Here is a 16,286-nt window from a genome sequence, read left to right on the forward strand (position 1 = left end):
TAATGCCTCGAAGCATCCTAAGGCATAACACAAAACCACATTTAGCTCCCACACAACAAAATTCTACAGAGCCCTGTGGAATTCTACCATCCAAAGGGAGAATTGTTTACAAGGCTTGGCACTTTTAATATACCAGGTCATTGATTCCTCACCACATCCTGTAATATTATGATTATCTCCATTTTATAATTAAGAGGCCAGTTCAGAGATGCAAAGTGACTTATTCAACATGGTACAACTTGCACATAACAGTTTGAATTTGAATCTAGTAATCAAAATTTTTTTCCAAACTCTCATTAACATTGCTGCTTCGCTATTTTGAATACCTGACCCAAGATCTAGCCCTGGCCGGGCAGCTCAGTTGGTTACAGTGCCCTCCCAATACCCCAAGGTTGTACGTTTGATCCCTGGTCAGGGTACACAGAAGAATCAACCAATGAATGCATAAATACAGGAACAACAAATCCATGTTTCTCTCTCTCTCTCTCAAATCAATAATTAAAATTTTTTTTAAAGATCTGTATACTTTACTATTAATATTTGGAAATTTTACTTCAAATAAATAAGCATGACCCACTTTTCCCAAATCTTACTCTAGGGGTGGGGGAGACTGGGGGGTGGATAGGGAGGTCTAACCAAAAAGCAAACCAGGACAAAAACAAGCATAGCAACTGGGAGCCCAGCACATAAGGGTCAACACTGAACTGAGTACCAGGATACTAAGCTCCTTGAGGACTGTTTTATACCAAAAAAAATTGAAAACAACTAAATGTTCACCAATAGTGAATTAATTAAATTAGTATAGCAATATGATGAAAAATTAGGCAGATCCTAAAATTTTATGTTTATGTATACTGACATAGGAAGATACACAGCATATAAATTAAGTGGAAAATAACGAGGTTAGCTAATAGTAGTGGTGATCTGGCAGTCTGATCTCCTTTTGGAGAAACTGAGGGGGGAAATAGCTGATTTACATACAACATACTCGGATTAAATCTACATTTTTCTCCTCACCAGCCTCAGAGTGTTCCAGGTTGCAGAAAAAAATTAAACATTATTTTAAACCTCTGCATATTTCATCAAGTTCAAACAAACCTCCCTCCATACCAAGCCAAATTTTTTTCCATTTTGTGTTTACATGTTATATATTTTTCACTCTTTCACCTTCAAACTTTCTCTTTTTTTTAAATTGAATTTATTGGGGCACATTGGTTAATAAAATTACATAGGTTTCAGGTGTACCAGTCTGTAATATGTCATCTGTAAATTGTATTGTGTGCTTACCATCCCAAGTTGAGTCTCCTTCTGTCACCATTTATCCCCCTTTACCCTCCTCTACCTTCCCTTACCCCTGCTTTCCTTCTGGTAATCACCATACTGTTCTCTATATCTATGAGTTTTGTTTTTTCCTAAGCCAATTATTTTTCAGTTGCTGACTGATTGCTTCCTGTGGGTTATTTCCCAAAGAGCCTCCCAAATTTAATTTTGTGTTGTTAACCAGGCAGCCAAAGGACTGACCTGGAAAGAAAACAAAAAGGAAACCAAAATGCTCTGTATCAGCCATTTCCAACCAGTGTGCCTCCATAATTTTTAAAACATGCAATACCTGATTATTTGTCAGGGGTACTGACCTCTTTTCCCTTCGACTGTCAAATAAAAAAATGACAACAGCTAAGACAGCAACAGCTGTCCAGTGTGAATAAATAAAAATTATGCCTATTTTTTTGTGTAAAATCAGCAAAAAATACATTTTTGGTGTGTTGAGAAATTTTAGTAATTAGTTTATGTGTGCCATGAGATGAAAGAGGTTGAAAATTGCCCTCTAGATCTTACTTTCAGTTTTAACAATGTAATGTTGGTAAATTACATTGGTAAGAAATAAGTTGTTTTCCATGTATTCTATTTTCAAATTCTCACCTTTAGTATGTTTCTTTAAAGCACTGTATTTTCTAGGCACTCTTATTTATTTAGGTAAGCATTTTAAGCTGTATTTACCATATTTTTCATACTATTAAGATGCACCCCCCCCATTTGGGAGGAAAATGCAGCCACAACCCCGCTCCACTGCTGCCCCCCCCCATAACGAGCCAGGTAAGCTACATTCGGCCTATATGATGCACCACCCTTTTGCCCCAAATCTGGGGGGGGAAGTGCATCTTATAGTCTGAAAAATACGGTAATTAAAAATATGCTAGCTTACTTTATTGTATTACTTTATTTTAGACTATTCCTAGTAATATATTTTAAGTTTGTTTAATAATTAAAGAATTTTTAAAGAGTAGGAACATCTTAATCCAGCGCCTTAGACCGCTTAGCCACGCTACCTCTTTGGAGTAGGAACATCTTAACTAATCATTTGGCCATATGAAATATCCTTTAAATGTACAGAACAACTAATATTAAATGTAGTTAATTCTATATACTGTATTTTGCCATGTATAATGCACACCCATGTTTTTGGCCCAAAAATCAGGAAAAAATCTTTTGTTTTAATTTTTAAACTCTATTTATTTATTTATTTATATTTAAAAACAAAACCGATTATCGTATTCCAGGGTATTATTTTGCATAAGAATATCATTATTGCCTTCTAAACAATAACATTATTGTTTATGTATTAAAAGTTACACTTTTAATGCATGAACATAAAAAAAAGAGTTAAAAACATTTACATAGACACAGAATTAGTACTACCCATATATAATGCACATCCCTTTTCCCTCAAAAATTTCAGCAAAACATGTGCATGCATTATACACAGCAAAATATGGTACGTTTCACTAGGGTAAATAAAATTTTGGACATTCTGATTTGATGTTACAGTTCAGTTGTATTTAAGATTTCTAACTCACCCCCTCCTTGTATCCAACCATTCGGTACTATTCGATGAAAAATTGAACCTGCATAATGTAGCTTGATGCCACTCTGAGAAAATCCTGCTTTTCCTGTGCATAAGACCTGGAAATTTTTACATGTTTTGGGACATGCATCGTTGTACAGCTAAAAAATAAAGATTAAAGGTTTCAAAGGTTAAATATTTAACATTTTAACAGTTACCGATTCCCATTCCCCCCACTTTACTGAAACAACAAAAAACCCTCTTACCTCAAAAATCAATCTTCCAATTGGAGAAAAAGCAATGGAAACATCCAAGAACACAAAGTCATGCTATTAAAATTCAGGAGAAAAAGATAATGCAGGTCAACATCTTGGAAGAAAATTTTAGAAATGACCAAAAAAACAAACAATAATGTTGTTATTGATAAGATATCAACAGCATTAACAGTGGAGAATGTTAACAGCTAAAAGAATAATTCAAAGAATTTTGTTTCATTTTATTATATCAAGGCTTTACAACCTAAATAACATGCTTTTTAAAATCCTTCAGCGGCAAAGCTTTTGAGTAACATTAACCTGCCCCCATGCCTGAGAGCACATGGCCTAGATACCTACCACATGGCAAACTAGGTGTGGAAAGGAACACCAGTCAGTCCCTTTGGGTAAAGAAGGAGACTGGGAATTCTTATTTTTCCTGAGTAATTTCGGGAAAAGAGCCAATGAGAGCGCCATGGATTTGGTTACCATGTGGTCTGGATTTTCAGAGACAGCTGAGATTCAGCTAACAGAACCAGGCCAGCCTTCCTGAGTAGGAAAATAAGGCCACTAAACCCATAGCAGGTGTGATTCCATGGGCTGGGAAGAAAGATGCCGTGCTCTTGGTGCTGTACAATTACGACCTCATGTTCTCTGAGGCTCCCAGATCTTGTTTTCAACTGACATCCTTTCTGGGACAGACAGCTAACATCTGTGTGATTTTTGTCTAGCCTTACAAAGCGGCATCCAAAATGAAAGCACTAGTCTCTGTCACAGTAGCATTCATTTAGGGAGCAGGGCACATCTAACAACACATCTGAAATCTTAGACACCACTCTCATACATAAAAATGCCACCTGATTTAACAAGGTCCATAATTTGTCCTGCCCTATTTCTTAAGAATCTAGGTAACATAAATGAAATAACTATTAAATGTATCCCTATCATAATTTTATGTCACTCAAACCTTTTATTTTTTAACTAAAAGACTAAAATAATATTGTACATTCCAGCATCCACACTAATTATACTTAACTTCTGCCTCTCAGCTTCTATACTACAATTTCTTAATCATAAAAAGATTATAACTTGAGAATAAAAGGCATAATATTGTAAACTTTGCAGGCTTAAGAGGAAAAAGAGGATCTACTGAAAATCATGATTCCTTGTACAACAATATCTTATCTTTATGGGGTTGTCAATAGTAGTTAATCTTGAAAACTCGCATGAAAAGAGGGCAAATAAATGCAGCACAAGAAATGTCACCTAGCAGCCAAACACGCAAACACAATCGTGTGGCGTATTAATCCAACCCAGAAGTAAAGTCCCTGCCTGGGTTTTACTCAGCATCAAATATCTACCATTTGGGGGAAGAAAAAAAACTAAGGATTTTCTCCAGAATCTAGGTCCCCTCTCCTCATTGCCCTAATTATTCAAGCTGTCATTATCTCTAGCCCATGCTAGTACAGCAGCTTTCCAAATGGCTGTTCCTGCACACCCCTGAAAGTTTTTTTAAAAAAAGAGATTATATCATACTCTTTATGAAAGTTCTGTTGGCTTGGCTTCCTTCTAGATAAAATCTAACTCCTTGATTCAGAATGGATGGTAAGTTCAACTTTCTTTAATGATCTGTTAGGGTTTTCTTCCTACTTCACAGCTGAACATGTTCCAGATGGGAAATTCCCCACAGGGCCCACCATTCTCTGTAAAACCTAACGGGACCTAACGGGACCTAACGGGACCTAACAGGGCTGGTTCTCCCTCTCCTCATCCTGTGAGCACCAGGGTGCAGGGATATGACCTCGGCTCCACTAGTTAGGTGCTCTTGCCTGCTCCTTGGCTCTCCAGAGAGCAACAATGACACAAGGCCAGCTGAGCAGTTATTCTTGGTGAAGGTGGCCATCAAATCCAGGCAGGGGGTGCCCATGGCTGCACGTTCCTGGGGTATGGCTCTGAGCAGGTTTTCCTGTTGCCAGTCCTCCCTTGGTTTCTACCTGCTTTCCTAAGAGGTTCCTCAGCTTACCTGTCAGTTGCGAGGATACCAACATCATGTCAATACATACATTTTCTCCTTAAGCTAGTCAGAGTAGCTTAGTATGACCGATACTCCCATTTTCCCAGCCTTGTTTCTCCACTAATCCTGGCTGCCTTGCTTTTCCCAGTTGTTCCCAGAGTACACCATGTACTTGTGGACTCCTGTCCCTCTGGAATTGACTGCCGTGAACACTGAATTCCTCCTCACACCAGTTTCCAGCATTTTCCAAGGGCATTATTTATTCAACCAATGATTCACTGAGCACCTACTATGTTTCTGATTCTGTTCAAAGCAGTGCTGACACAGTGATGCAAGTTACTGGTCTTTGCCTTTGCATGGCTCAGAAAGACATGGATCTTGTGTGGGCCCGGCCACCATGAGCAAGAAGTGATTTCCAGCATGTGGTAGTTGTTGCTACAAAGTGTCTGAGCAAAATTACAAAGTACTTTTGTCTGTATTGCCATCCCACCCTGATGTCTGTCTCTTCCTCTTTGGACCTCAGACGTTATGCCTATACTCTGCCACTGAAAACCCCAATGCAGCAGCTGGTCCACTCCTGCTGGCACCAACTGTGCTATGCTTTAAAATGTCACCTTTCTTCTCAAACTTTCCATGCTCTTAGTGCAGTAGCTGTCACTAAGAAGTGACATTTAGATGTCAGAAGTACTTAGGTGTCAGAAGTACTACTTAAAATACCAGCCCTGGCTGGTGTGGCTCAGTGGATTGAGCACCAGCCTGTGAACCAAAAGGTTGCAATTTCAATCTCAGCCAGGGCGCATGCCCGGGTTTGGGGCCGGGTGTCCTAGTTGGGGGCATGTGAGAGACAACCAACTGATGTATCTCTAGCACATTTTGATGTTTCTCTTCCTCTCTTTCTCCCTCCCTTTCCATCTTACTAAGAAGTAAATCAATAAAATCTTTTAAAAAAAATAAAAATATATTCACTAAATGTGGATGAGTGACAGGCTTGACCTCTGAGGTGGAGTCTTTATATTTTAAAATGAATGATGATAAACCTCGCAAGGGTTGGCACCTCTGGGCCATACTGGAAGAAGAGTTGTCTCAGGCCACACATTAAACATATTATGATACATAATCACAAAAAAAAATCTCACAATGTTTTGGGTAAATTTACAGTTTTGTGTTGGGCCACATTCATAGCCATCCTGGGCCACATATGGCCTGTGGGCAACAGGTTGGCCATCCCTGCAGGGGGGTGGAGATGTCTGAGCAGGGATGCCCCGCCCACTGAGTTACAGACTTGTTTAACCACCACCAAGCCAAGCCCTACCATATTATGTAATCCTTGGCAAACCTGGTCTCTTCTTCTTTTATATTCCCTTCACTAGGATATCAGTAAATAATAATGAATCGACTTCTTTAAAAATTAGTGTAACTTGCCTTGGTGTCTCTTAAGAATTTAGCAGAATAATCCACAGTAAGTGCCTCATAAAGTGCAGGGGGCTTAAAATCGACGACATCCCACACCTTGTGGGCCCACTTCTGAAGATCAAGTGCATCACCCAGGAGCAGATCATTAATAAAGCACATGACATAGGCAGAATATTCCCAGACTTCATTCTTAAGTTCCTGTAAAGGAAAAGAAAAAAAAGTAACAAAGAAAGGAAGAAAAAACCTTGCTATCCCCACAAGCCAGAGCTTGGGTTCAACTTGAGGACTGAATCTTTAAAAAAATGTGTTTCTTGCCACTCTTCAGAATTTTGCTCTCAAAAAGAGTATAAGAACATTTTTCAAGACTCTGACATCACTGAAAGCAAAGAATGACCTAAAAGTAATCTTAAAAATGATAGTCATAAAAAATACATGGTCATCTGGTAATAAAAATCTGTGTGTGTGTAGCAAGCTTGTCATAGTAACTTGAAGACAAAGGGCCACCTCTGACATCGGATCTGAAGCACAGTTTACCGTGTGCATCCACGGAAAGGCTGGGGGTTCTGAGCAAGACATGCCTTTCTGTGGGAAGGATGGAGAATGTTCTGTCGACAGAGGAGATGTCAGGGCAGAGGAATGCCGCCTGAGAGGGCTGACAGGAATTTCTGGGCTCCCAGGGCAGTGAGAGTCCTCACCTGCATCAACACTTGCAAGGACTAAGCCCTTCGAAACAAAGTGTGTTCGTGTCTTTGTCCACATGACACTGGCAGTCAACCTCCTAGGTCCCAGTGTGTGGCCACTGAGTAACATCCCCTTCAAAGAGATCTGGTTTATTATCACCCAGTGGGGGTCCTGGCAAAACCATGGTCAATTCTCCCTGGATGTTTAAATTTGCCAGTGTTATCACATTTCACAGGACACAGAACTTTGAAAGGGGGAGAGAAAGTTTAACTGTGGCCATTTTCATTCCCTTGGCAGAAGAAATGCGGCAGAAGGTACACTTTATTCAGAGGCTGCTTTGTGTGTGTGGCCTCTGTACAGGAGGAGACCTCCTAGCCTGGGATGGACCTGAGGGCTTCTGGGCTTTCCAGCACTATAACATATGATGCCACTTTTTTGAAAGGGAGAGAAAGGCATTTCAAAAGCCTGAAGCCATCCCTCAAGTGTGCAACATTCTGCCGAAGCACACAGCTAGCCCGGACCTGACCTCCAATGCACTAAGCAGCACTGCATCAAACATGTGACACAACACTTACACTCAAGGGAAAAATCCTGGCCCAAAAAGGAAGAAGAGGTTGAAGTGACAAGTATCCAGGAGATGACGGTGAGAGAGGGAGGGGAGGAAAGATAAGGAATAAAGAAGTGGGAAGAAGCAGCAATGCTTATCTAGAAAGCCTCCTTCAGGCCCTGTGACAAAGGCAGGAGGAAGGGAACACAAAACATGTCAAGGTCGGTAACCTCGGCTGAAAAGGGTGGGAAATTACTCTTGAAGGATACCGAGGGGATATGTAAGGGGGCAGGCGCAAGCCAAAGTATGAGATCGTAGCTCTCCCGGAAGTAGAGAGCGTGATGCTGGTACACAGTAGAGTAAATTTGATGATAAAAATAAAGAAACACTTTGTTTTATGTTAGAGTGACCAACTGTCATGGTTTGCCCAGGACGGACCCAGCCTCAGTATTGAAATTTCTGTATCCCAGGAAACTCCTTGGTCCCACATAAACCAGGACTACTGGTTGCCCTAGTTGTAATGATTAAAGTAAATATACGTTAGAAGCTATTAGAATAGTGTCTGGCATATATAATAAGCATCATACATGTTTGCTATGGTTCTATTCGAATGCCAATGAAAATGCATTAAGGCTATGAAAACAGTATTAGACTTAACAAGTGGTATTCATGACTCAGTCTTGTGCCACTTACGTGACTGGAGAGTGAAGTGGTCTCAGGTAAAGCGACACTGTCTACATGATAATCACAAGACCACAGGACCTCCTTGTGCAACCAGGCACAAAACAATTGAAACCTCTCCAGTCTGGCAAAATGGGATTTCATCAGCCACTGGCGAGAGGGGGAGGGGCAGGGAAACCAGGACTGGTACTCCCTACAGGATGGGCTGGGGGGCCTGGCAAGGGGCGTACACCATTCCACCTCACCTCCAACACCGGATGTTGCTGAGTCAGGGTGCCACCTCAGAATCCTTCATATCATATGCTGCAGACGGCACTGCCACCTTATCAGGGCTGGCACCAAAGAGAAAACTGATCTGCCCTCCCTGCACGGGCTCCACTAGCCCTGGGGTCTCCAAGGGAATTGTGAGGGGGAGATGCAGAGAAGCAAGCTTCAATGAGCAATGAAATGCCAATGAAAATGGCATTTCACCCTGTGGGAACTGGTGCCTGTCATCAGAGCTGCCCTAGGCAACGGCCCAACACAAGCTCCTCACTACATCTATGCTCCGAAACCCAAACCTGCCAGAGTTAGAGTGGCAAGCCGTAGCAACCTGAGCACTAGAAAGTGTAAGGGATGTGCAGGGAAAGAGGGGCAGCCATCTGCAGGGGTAAGTAGCAGCATTGAGAGTTTAAAGCTTACCTTTATCTCATGCCTTCCAAAAGAAAATCCTGTAAATGTTTTACTTTTTCTTAAAATCAGCCTGGTAAAATGATTGAAATGATTTAGGAAAAGTGCATAATTTTAAAAAATAAACTTTAGTCACACTAAAGTTACTACTTCAGTTTTCCCAAAACAATGCATAAATACTTCAGGCAAAACTTCACTCATTTCCACCACCCCAAATATCCTTTACCCTTTTTTTCTCCTGTAGATATTGATCCCATGCAAAATCTTGAAGAGGAACTATTATAGGATCTTCAAATTTGGATGGAAAATTACTCTTCAGACTCTAGGTTTCAAAACAGAATAATTATTTTAGAGTAAGCTCCTTTTCAAAGTAGTAATCATCTGCCCCAATTTTCATGGGGTCTCCGAGAAATCTTACACAACACACACCCAGGCTGCATGGCACTCTGAGGTCCCATGTGTTCACTTCCATTGAGTCACTCCCCAGCCCAGGCTGGGGCTCTGTCTTATTTGTCTCTCATCTGTAGAGCATAAGCCCCTTGAGGGCGAAGACTGTCTTAGTTTTCCTCTACTTCCACTGGCCTCACCATCTGGCACATAATGGATCACTCACATAGCAACTGAATAAACAAATGGACAAAAATATGAATTTGTGCCAATAGTTCTGTAATCTATTATGTTCTTTTAGGACCAGTTTTTTCCCCTGAATTAAACTCTTACTAAACCGCAATAGATCTATGGATACTTCTAACTAAAAGAAATAAATGTATTGCTTCAATTCACTGATATATGGAGAATCACCAAAAGGATATTGTCATGGTTATGTCTCTTGGGAAAGAGATAAGTAAATACTAAATATGTTTAGGTTTAGATAATGAGCATGTTTTGGTTTAACATGCTCTATATGAACTAGAGAAAATTCTTAGTAGTTAATAATCCCTGTCAAAAATAAAATATTTTGGTTCCTAGTATGTTATACTTTTCCTCCTTTTAAAGCAAGAGAAGGTAGTTGAGGCAGTAACAATCAGGCCTGTTTTCTGAGTGGGTCTGAGGAGCAGATGGGCCAACAGGGAAAAGTGACAGCTGGCCTCTTCTGCCATCATCTAAGACAGGGATGTCAAACTCATTTTTATGGGGGGCCACATCAGCCTCATGGTTGCCTTCAAAGGGTCAAAATAATTTTAGGACTGTATAAATGTAACTACTCCTTAACTGTTAAGGAGTTGAAATTACATTCAGCCCTTTGAAGGCAACCATGAGGCTGATGGATGGCCCCCCGCCCCCTGGTGTGAAAATGAATTTGACACCCCTGGTCTGAGAGAACACTGATCTGGCACGCTTCATCAAGGGTAGATATTTCAAGGGGAAGAGAGCCTCGATGTGAGCGCATGCTGCCTTGGAACCAGGGACAGCAGAAGAGAGCAGTAGCAATCTGGCCACTGCCTTCTTAGACGACTGTCCCCAACCACAAATGATACATCCTTTTCTCTCAATTCCAGTGTCTGTGCTCAGGCTAAGGCAACTGTGCAGGATGACTGTTTCGAACTGAGGGACCACCTAGAATGACTAATAAACCCAACAGTTTTCAAATTAGGTATATGGAGTCACACTTTCTTCATAATTTAGTGTTTGTTCTAGAATGGACCACATCCAAATTAAAATACCTGTAATACTTTTTACAAATCTGAATCTTTGTCAGTTAATTAGGCATCTGGGATTGCTCACAAATGATCACGTTGGGCATATTTACTAGGACCATTTATTAAGTAGTAACTAACTGATTTCACATGGATGTTTTCATATTCACATAGAGCTATAGTAGGCAAAAATTTATGAGAGGGAAAATTATCACTACTGATATAATGAAGATATTGTTTTCTTGACTTAGCCTGGCCAGTGGAACAAATCTGGCCCCGAGCCTGTTTTTTGACATTAGAGCTTACTAGAATAATTTTTAGCTCTAAAAAACCAGGTAAGCTGAAAAACCACTAAGCTGAAAGAACCAAAAAAATCATATTTCACATCATGTGAAATTACATGCAAGTCAAGTTTCAGTGTGCATAATACAGTTTTATTGGAAACTCACCATTCATTTTCACACTGTGTGGCTGCTTTTGCACCACAAGGATAAAACTGAGTGGTGGCCATGGAGAACCTATGGCCCTGAAGGCCTAGTAATTTAACATCTGGACTTGACCCCAAAACATTGGCAATACCTTGTCTACAGTGTGGAGCAGGCGCAGAAAACTTGTGCCTTCAGAAAAGGAGCTAAGAGGAAAACCCCCTTTAAACATATGAAATACAAACTTAGGTTATAAAACTATGCCAATTTTATTAGCCCAACTAACACAACCCTCAATTTCTACTTCTTTACATGATCCTTATATCATTTCCACACTTCTGATGACTCTTCATTTTGATGTAACTTTTACCTATTTCATAAGTTAGTTACTATTTCCTGATTTGACATAATTACAAACTTTTCTTTAACTCTGTGGACTTGGAGTAGGCGAGGTAGGAATTTAAGATTTCTTCTTTTTGGGCACATTTTGTGTCAAGTATCCAGTGGGTACTTTGCGAGATACAGACACAGGTATTGTCTCTATTCTGGTGGGGTTTTGAAGAAGATTGGCATAATGTTAGAACAACATTTCTGGAGCAGAGGGCTGAATTCTACATTTCAACATTTCACAGATTTCTACATTTCCCCTGCATGGGGTTATAGGCATGCTGCAACATGACTGACTCGGCCACATTCTTCCAATTAAAGTGTTTTTCCTTCCATATCATTCATTTTCTGTGTTTACAAAGAAATATCTGTGTTCTCGGAAGCACCTCATGGTCAGTCATTTATTAAGATATCTGTCTTCGCTGGTGAAGCTCAGTGGACTCAGTGCAGGCCTGCAGACCTCTGGTTACTTGTTCCATTCCCTGTCAGGGCACATATATCTTGAGATGTGGACTTGGGGTGTGGGAGAAGCAACCAATTTTTTTCTTGCACACATTCATGTTTCTCTCCTTCTTTCTCCCTCCTTTCCCCTCTCTCTACAAATAAATAAATAAAATCTTTTAAAAAGAGAGAGAAATCCCCTCAAGAACATAATTCGATTGGAATGCAGTGACTACTTTAAAATTTTTTATTTAAAAACAAAAAACCTTCCCGGATGAATAATTTTCAACAATCACTCGGAGTGGGAGTTTGTAAAAATTCAGCTAATTATACGGTAACACTTTTTCCTAAACATTTTTCATGAATTTAAAAAATCTATAATTTCATTTAAAAATTAATGTGGAATAAACTGTGTGGCTATTCAGAGGGCAGGAATTACCTTCCCAGCAAGGTTCTGAACGCTTCCTTCACTCAGAAGGCTCTTTAAAGGCAGCCCTTCTCGAAGTGGAATGCCCGCCCTCCGAAACCGCACTTCCCCTTTCTCGCTCAAATCCAAGCCCACTCGCGGGGCTCAACCGGGATACTCCCCTCCCGGAGCCTCCACCCCCACCACCAAGAAACTCGAGGCTGGAAAGTGGGAAGGGCCTCCCGCACTTGTAGTTTCTTCGCCGTTACCTCAGCTGTGCTCTTCGCAATCTGAAGGCTAGAGCTTTTGAAAAGCCCCACCACCTTCACTTGCAGCGGCTGCTCGGGCGGCGACTGCGAGCGGAATGGGACCAACCTCTGCCCGCAAGTCTGCGGCCCCGCCATGACTGCGTTTTGGGACTCGTCGGAGCACAAACACGGCGTGTCGCCAGGACAACCGCGGGGCCCCGCCCCGCCCCCGACGCTCGCAGGGATGGGGAGGCGGGGCTAGGGGCGGGGCTGGGGGCGGGGCTGGGGGCGACTGCTGCGGGGCTCGTTCGCCTGTTGCTGGTGAGCCGGGAAACCCCGCGGCAGGGCGCGCTGGCCGGAGCCAGAGGGTGTTCGGGCCGTCGCGGCCAGCGAGGGACAGGACTCGAGGGAGAAGAACCGGGATCCCCGAGCCTCTTATGTCTCAGTGCGGCTCGCCACTCTTCCGGTCCCCCTCGCGCGCGGCCCTCACCTTCAGTCACCTCCCGGGTGTCGCCGCAGATCGCCTTTCCGGTTTGGTGGGCAGCCAGTTTGGGCCAGCCGGTCAGTTGCCGGGGTAACGCGGGAGTCTGTCTCGGGTGCAGTGTCGCGGCCACTGGCCTAAACCTTATGGACTTAGGAGATACGTCCTTAGGGGCTGCGCGAAAGCGGGGCCGACCACCTGTGCGCACCGCCCTGGGAAGAGGCACTGCCCGCCCACACTCGTCCGAGCCGTCCAGTGTCCCGGGACTGTCCCCGCCATGAAGCCCAACTTCTCCCTGCGACTGAGGGTCTTTAACCTCAACTGCTGGTGAGTAGTCCTGCGGAGTGGGATCTGGGCCACGGCCCCAGTCGCACCCACACAGCCAGAGGAAGGAAGCCATCCTCACATCCGGGCGAGGGCTCTATCTACCCTGTCCTACAGTCTTCAGGTGCTGCGAGAACCTGAACCGCCAAAACCCACACCTGGCTCCCAGCCCCAGCGGTGTCCAGAGGGCTGAGGACTCCCAGTAGTTACCTCCCCTGGTCTTTCTGTCCTTAGGGGCATTCCGTACCTGAGCAAGCACCGAGCAGACCGCATGAAGCGCCTGGGAGACTTTCTGAACTTGGCGAGCTTCGACCTAGCTCTACTGGAGGAGGTAGGCTGTATGGAACTGGTGTGGTGGAACCCGGACTGGGAAGCAGGGGCGCGGGGTAGGGGGGGGCAGAGTAGGAGGAGACTTTCCCTCTGGGGAAGAGCCAGGCAGACATCCTCACCCCTTCCCCCAGGTGTGGAGTGAGCAGGATTTCCAGGACCTGCGACAGAAGCTGTTGCCCACCTACCCAGCTGCACACTATTTCAGGAGGTGAGAACCCTTCTGGCCTGGAAGCCTGGAGGCTCTTGGCCCTGCCAGCCCTACCCTATCCTGGCTGCACCATCCTTCCTGTCCCTCAGCATCCTCTCCTCTGGGTGTGGAAGCCAGAGGGTGGAACCAGGAAGATCCTAGTTCTTCAGCTTATCTCAGCCCTGTCATCAGGTCATGGTGTAGTCCCACAGAGGTCTGTTGCTTTGAGCTGGGTCCCGGAGCTGGTCCTGGCGCTGGTCCCAGCAGCAGAAAGATTAAAAAATAGCTAAGTGCTGGGAGACAAGAGAAGGGAAGAGGACTAGGTCTTTCTCTGTTTTTCTGACCATTAATCAGGATTTGTCTTCCAGTGGCATCATTGGCAGTGGCCTCTGTGTCTTCTCCAAACACCCAATCCAGGAATTCACCCAGCATGTCTACAGTCTCAATGGCTACCCCTACATGGTATGCCTGATTTCTGACCTAATCTGCCTCCCTTAACCACCCTCACTAATGGTAAAAGAGGCAGCCTTCCTAGGGTTTCGGGGGGGGGGGGGGTGTGGACAGAAAGAGAGTAGCAGTGTCCTGAGTTCCTGCCCCCTCCTGCCTGTAGATCCATCATGGTGACTGGTTCAGTGGGAAGGCTGTGGGGCTGCTGGTACTCCATCTAAGTGGACTGGTGCTCAATGCCTACGTGACCCACGTGAGTGAAGGTGGTGGTGCTGAGGGTGGGGACAGGCAACCTGGTACTGGGAGGGTGAGGTGGAATCCTCTAGCTGGGCTGCCTGGGGGTGAGGTGTGGGGGCAGGATCTTCAAAAGTCAGTAGGCAAGGTTCATCCATTTTTTACCAAGCATCATGCCAAGTGTCAGCAGGTTAATTTAGACCTGCCCTTGGGACCCTCATCTCACCTGCTGTAATCTCATTAATCTTGTTCAGCTCCATGCAGAGTACAATCGACAGAAGGACATCTACCTAGCACATCGTGTGGCCCAAGCTTGGGAACTGGCCCATTTCATCCAGTGTGTGAGCCTGGGCTTGACAAGGGATGTGGGATGGGGTCCAGGGGCTGAGTGGTGGCCAAAGCTCCACTTACAGGGCTGAGCTGGCTAGGGAAGAGTTCTTGCCTCACTTTCCTGGTTTCCCTAGCCATACATCCAAGAAGGCTGATATCATTCTGTTGTGTGGGGACCTCAACTTGCACCCGAAGGACCTGGGCTACCGCCTGCTGAAGGAGTGGACAGGGCTGCATGATGCCTACCTTGAGACCCAGGACTTCAAGGTGAGGACCTGCTTCATTGTTTCCCCATCTGGACATCCAGCTTCTTTCCCTTCTTCACCCACATCCTAGCACAAGCCAACTGTTCACCTAGGGCTCTGAAGAAGGCTGTACAATGGTACCTCAGAACTGCTATGTCAACCAGCAGGAGCTGGAGCCATTTCCCTGTGGCATCCGCATCGACTATGTGCTTTATAAGGTCAGGCCCCTCCCCGCAATGTGCCTTCATCCACTGTGTCTCTTCACCTCTCATCGACCTGGGCTGACCCTTTGTGCAGCTACTCTAGCCTTAGTTCACTGATGCCTGAGAGACGGGACAGCTAGGAGCTGGTTGCCTGGGAAAATACAAGTTTCTCTCTGGCCCTTCCTTTTCCCAGGCTGTTTCTGGATTCTGCATCTCCTGTAAGACTCTCAAAACTACTACAGGCCATGACCCTCACAGTGGCTCCCCTCTCTCCGATCATGAAGCCCTGATGGCTACTCTGTGTGTGAAACACAGTCCACCCCAGCAAAACCCCAGCTCTACCAGTGGTGAGTCACCCACATCCTTTCCCTTGGTCCCTCCCCATCACAAGGCAGCTCTTCCACTCTGACCCTCTCTCTTGCCCCACTGCCCTGCCTTGTTCTAGGACCAGCAGAGAGGTCATCATTGATCAGTGTGCTAAGGGAGGCCTGGACAGAGCTGGATCTGGCTGTGGCTCAAGCTCATTGGTGGGCAACCTTCGCTGGCTACGTGATTGGGCTAGGGCTGCTTCTCCTGGCATTGCTCTGTACCTTGGTCGCTGGAGGAGAGGTCAGGGAAGTTGCCATACTGCTTTGGACTCCCAGTGTAGGATTGATGCTGGGGGCAGGTGCACTCTATCTCTTCCACATGCAGGAGGCCAAGGGCTTATGTAGGGCCCGGGCTGAGCTCCAACATGTGCTGGGAAGGGCAAGGGGAGCCCAAGACTTGGGCCCAGAGTCTCAGCCAGCTTTGTTGCTGGGACATCAGGAGGGGGACAGGACCGAGGACCAATAAAGTTTGACACTTTGGTGGCTCTGCCT

At 44.5% G+C, this 16,286-nt stretch overlaps 2 protein-coding genes across 4 annotated transcripts in view; one reads left to right on the top strand and one right to left on the bottom strand.

The window, feature by feature from the left end:
* The window catches only part of PPIL6 (peptidylprolyl isomerase like 6), a 33,073-nt gene extending 20,213 nt beyond the window's left edge, over nucleotides 1-12,860 (bottom strand). Inside the window, exons 1-5 of one of the 3 annotated variants that reach the window (XM_037065025.1) lie at nucleotides 12,667-12,860; nucleotides 9,328-9,423; nucleotides 6,620-6,721; nucleotides 3,109-3,171; nucleotides 2,856-3,003 (exon numbers count right to left, since the gene is read on the bottom strand). In XM_037065025.1, the coding sequence (XP_036920920.1) occupies nucleotides 2,856-3,003; nucleotides 3,109-3,171; nucleotides 6,620-6,721; nucleotides 9,328-9,423; nucleotides 12,667-12,801 (544 nt within the window). In that variant the 5' untranslated portion in view covers nucleotides 12,802-12,860. Of the gene's footprint in view, nucleotides 1-2,855; nucleotides 3,004-3,108; nucleotides 3,172-6,532; nucleotides 6,722-9,327; nucleotides 9,424-12,666 lie in introns of all 3 variants that reach the window. The other 2 variants (XM_037065024.1, XM_037065026.1) reach the window with 2 other exon arrangements.
* A 146-nt stretch (nucleotides 12,861-13,006) lies between these two features.
* On the top strand, nucleotides 13,007-16,277 carry SMPD2 (sphingomyelin phosphodiesterase 2). Its single transcript, XM_037065022.1, has 11 exons — nucleotides 13,007-13,206; nucleotides 13,298-13,453; nucleotides 13,685-13,781; nucleotides 13,912-13,988; nucleotides 14,336-14,429; nucleotides 14,578-14,667; nucleotides 14,903-14,985; nucleotides 15,113-15,245; nucleotides 15,337-15,441; nucleotides 15,620-15,773; nucleotides 15,872-16,277. The coding sequence occupies exons 2-11, from the start codon at nucleotides 13,404-13,406 to the stop codon at nucleotides 16,258-16,260; spliced, it is 1,272 nt and encodes a 423-aa protein (XP_036920917.1). The 5' UTR covers nucleotides 13,007-13,206; nucleotides 13,298-13,403; the 3' UTR covers nucleotides 16,261-16,277.
* Nucleotides 16,278-16,286: the final 9 nt, after the last annotated feature.

This window comes from Sturnira hondurensis, unplaced genomic scaffold (genome assembly GCF_014824575.4).
Source record: "Sturnira hondurensis isolate 20B ecotype Veracruz unplaced genomic scaffold, ASM1482457v3 Scaffold0015596, whole genome shotgun sequence".
NCBI lineage: Eukaryota > Metazoa > Chordata > Mammalia > Chiroptera > Phyllostomidae > Sturnira > Sturnira hondurensis.

What these genes read in the sequence shown, in the direction of transcription:
- SMPD2 (XM_037065022.1), top strand. Translation starts at nt 13,404, where the DNA reads ATGAAGCCCAACTTCTCCCTGCGACTGAGGGTCTTTAACCTCAACTGC. An exon ending in GAACTGGCCCATTTCATCCA is followed by an intron (nt 14,986 to 15,112) that starts GTGTGTGAGCCT and finishes TGGTTTCCCTAG; the next exon opens with CCATACATCCAAGAAGGCTG. An exon ending in AAACCCCAGCTCTACCAGTG is followed by an intron (nt 15,774 to 15,871) that starts GTGAGTCACCCA and finishes GCCTTGTTCTAG; the next exon opens with GACCAGCAGAGAGGTCATCA.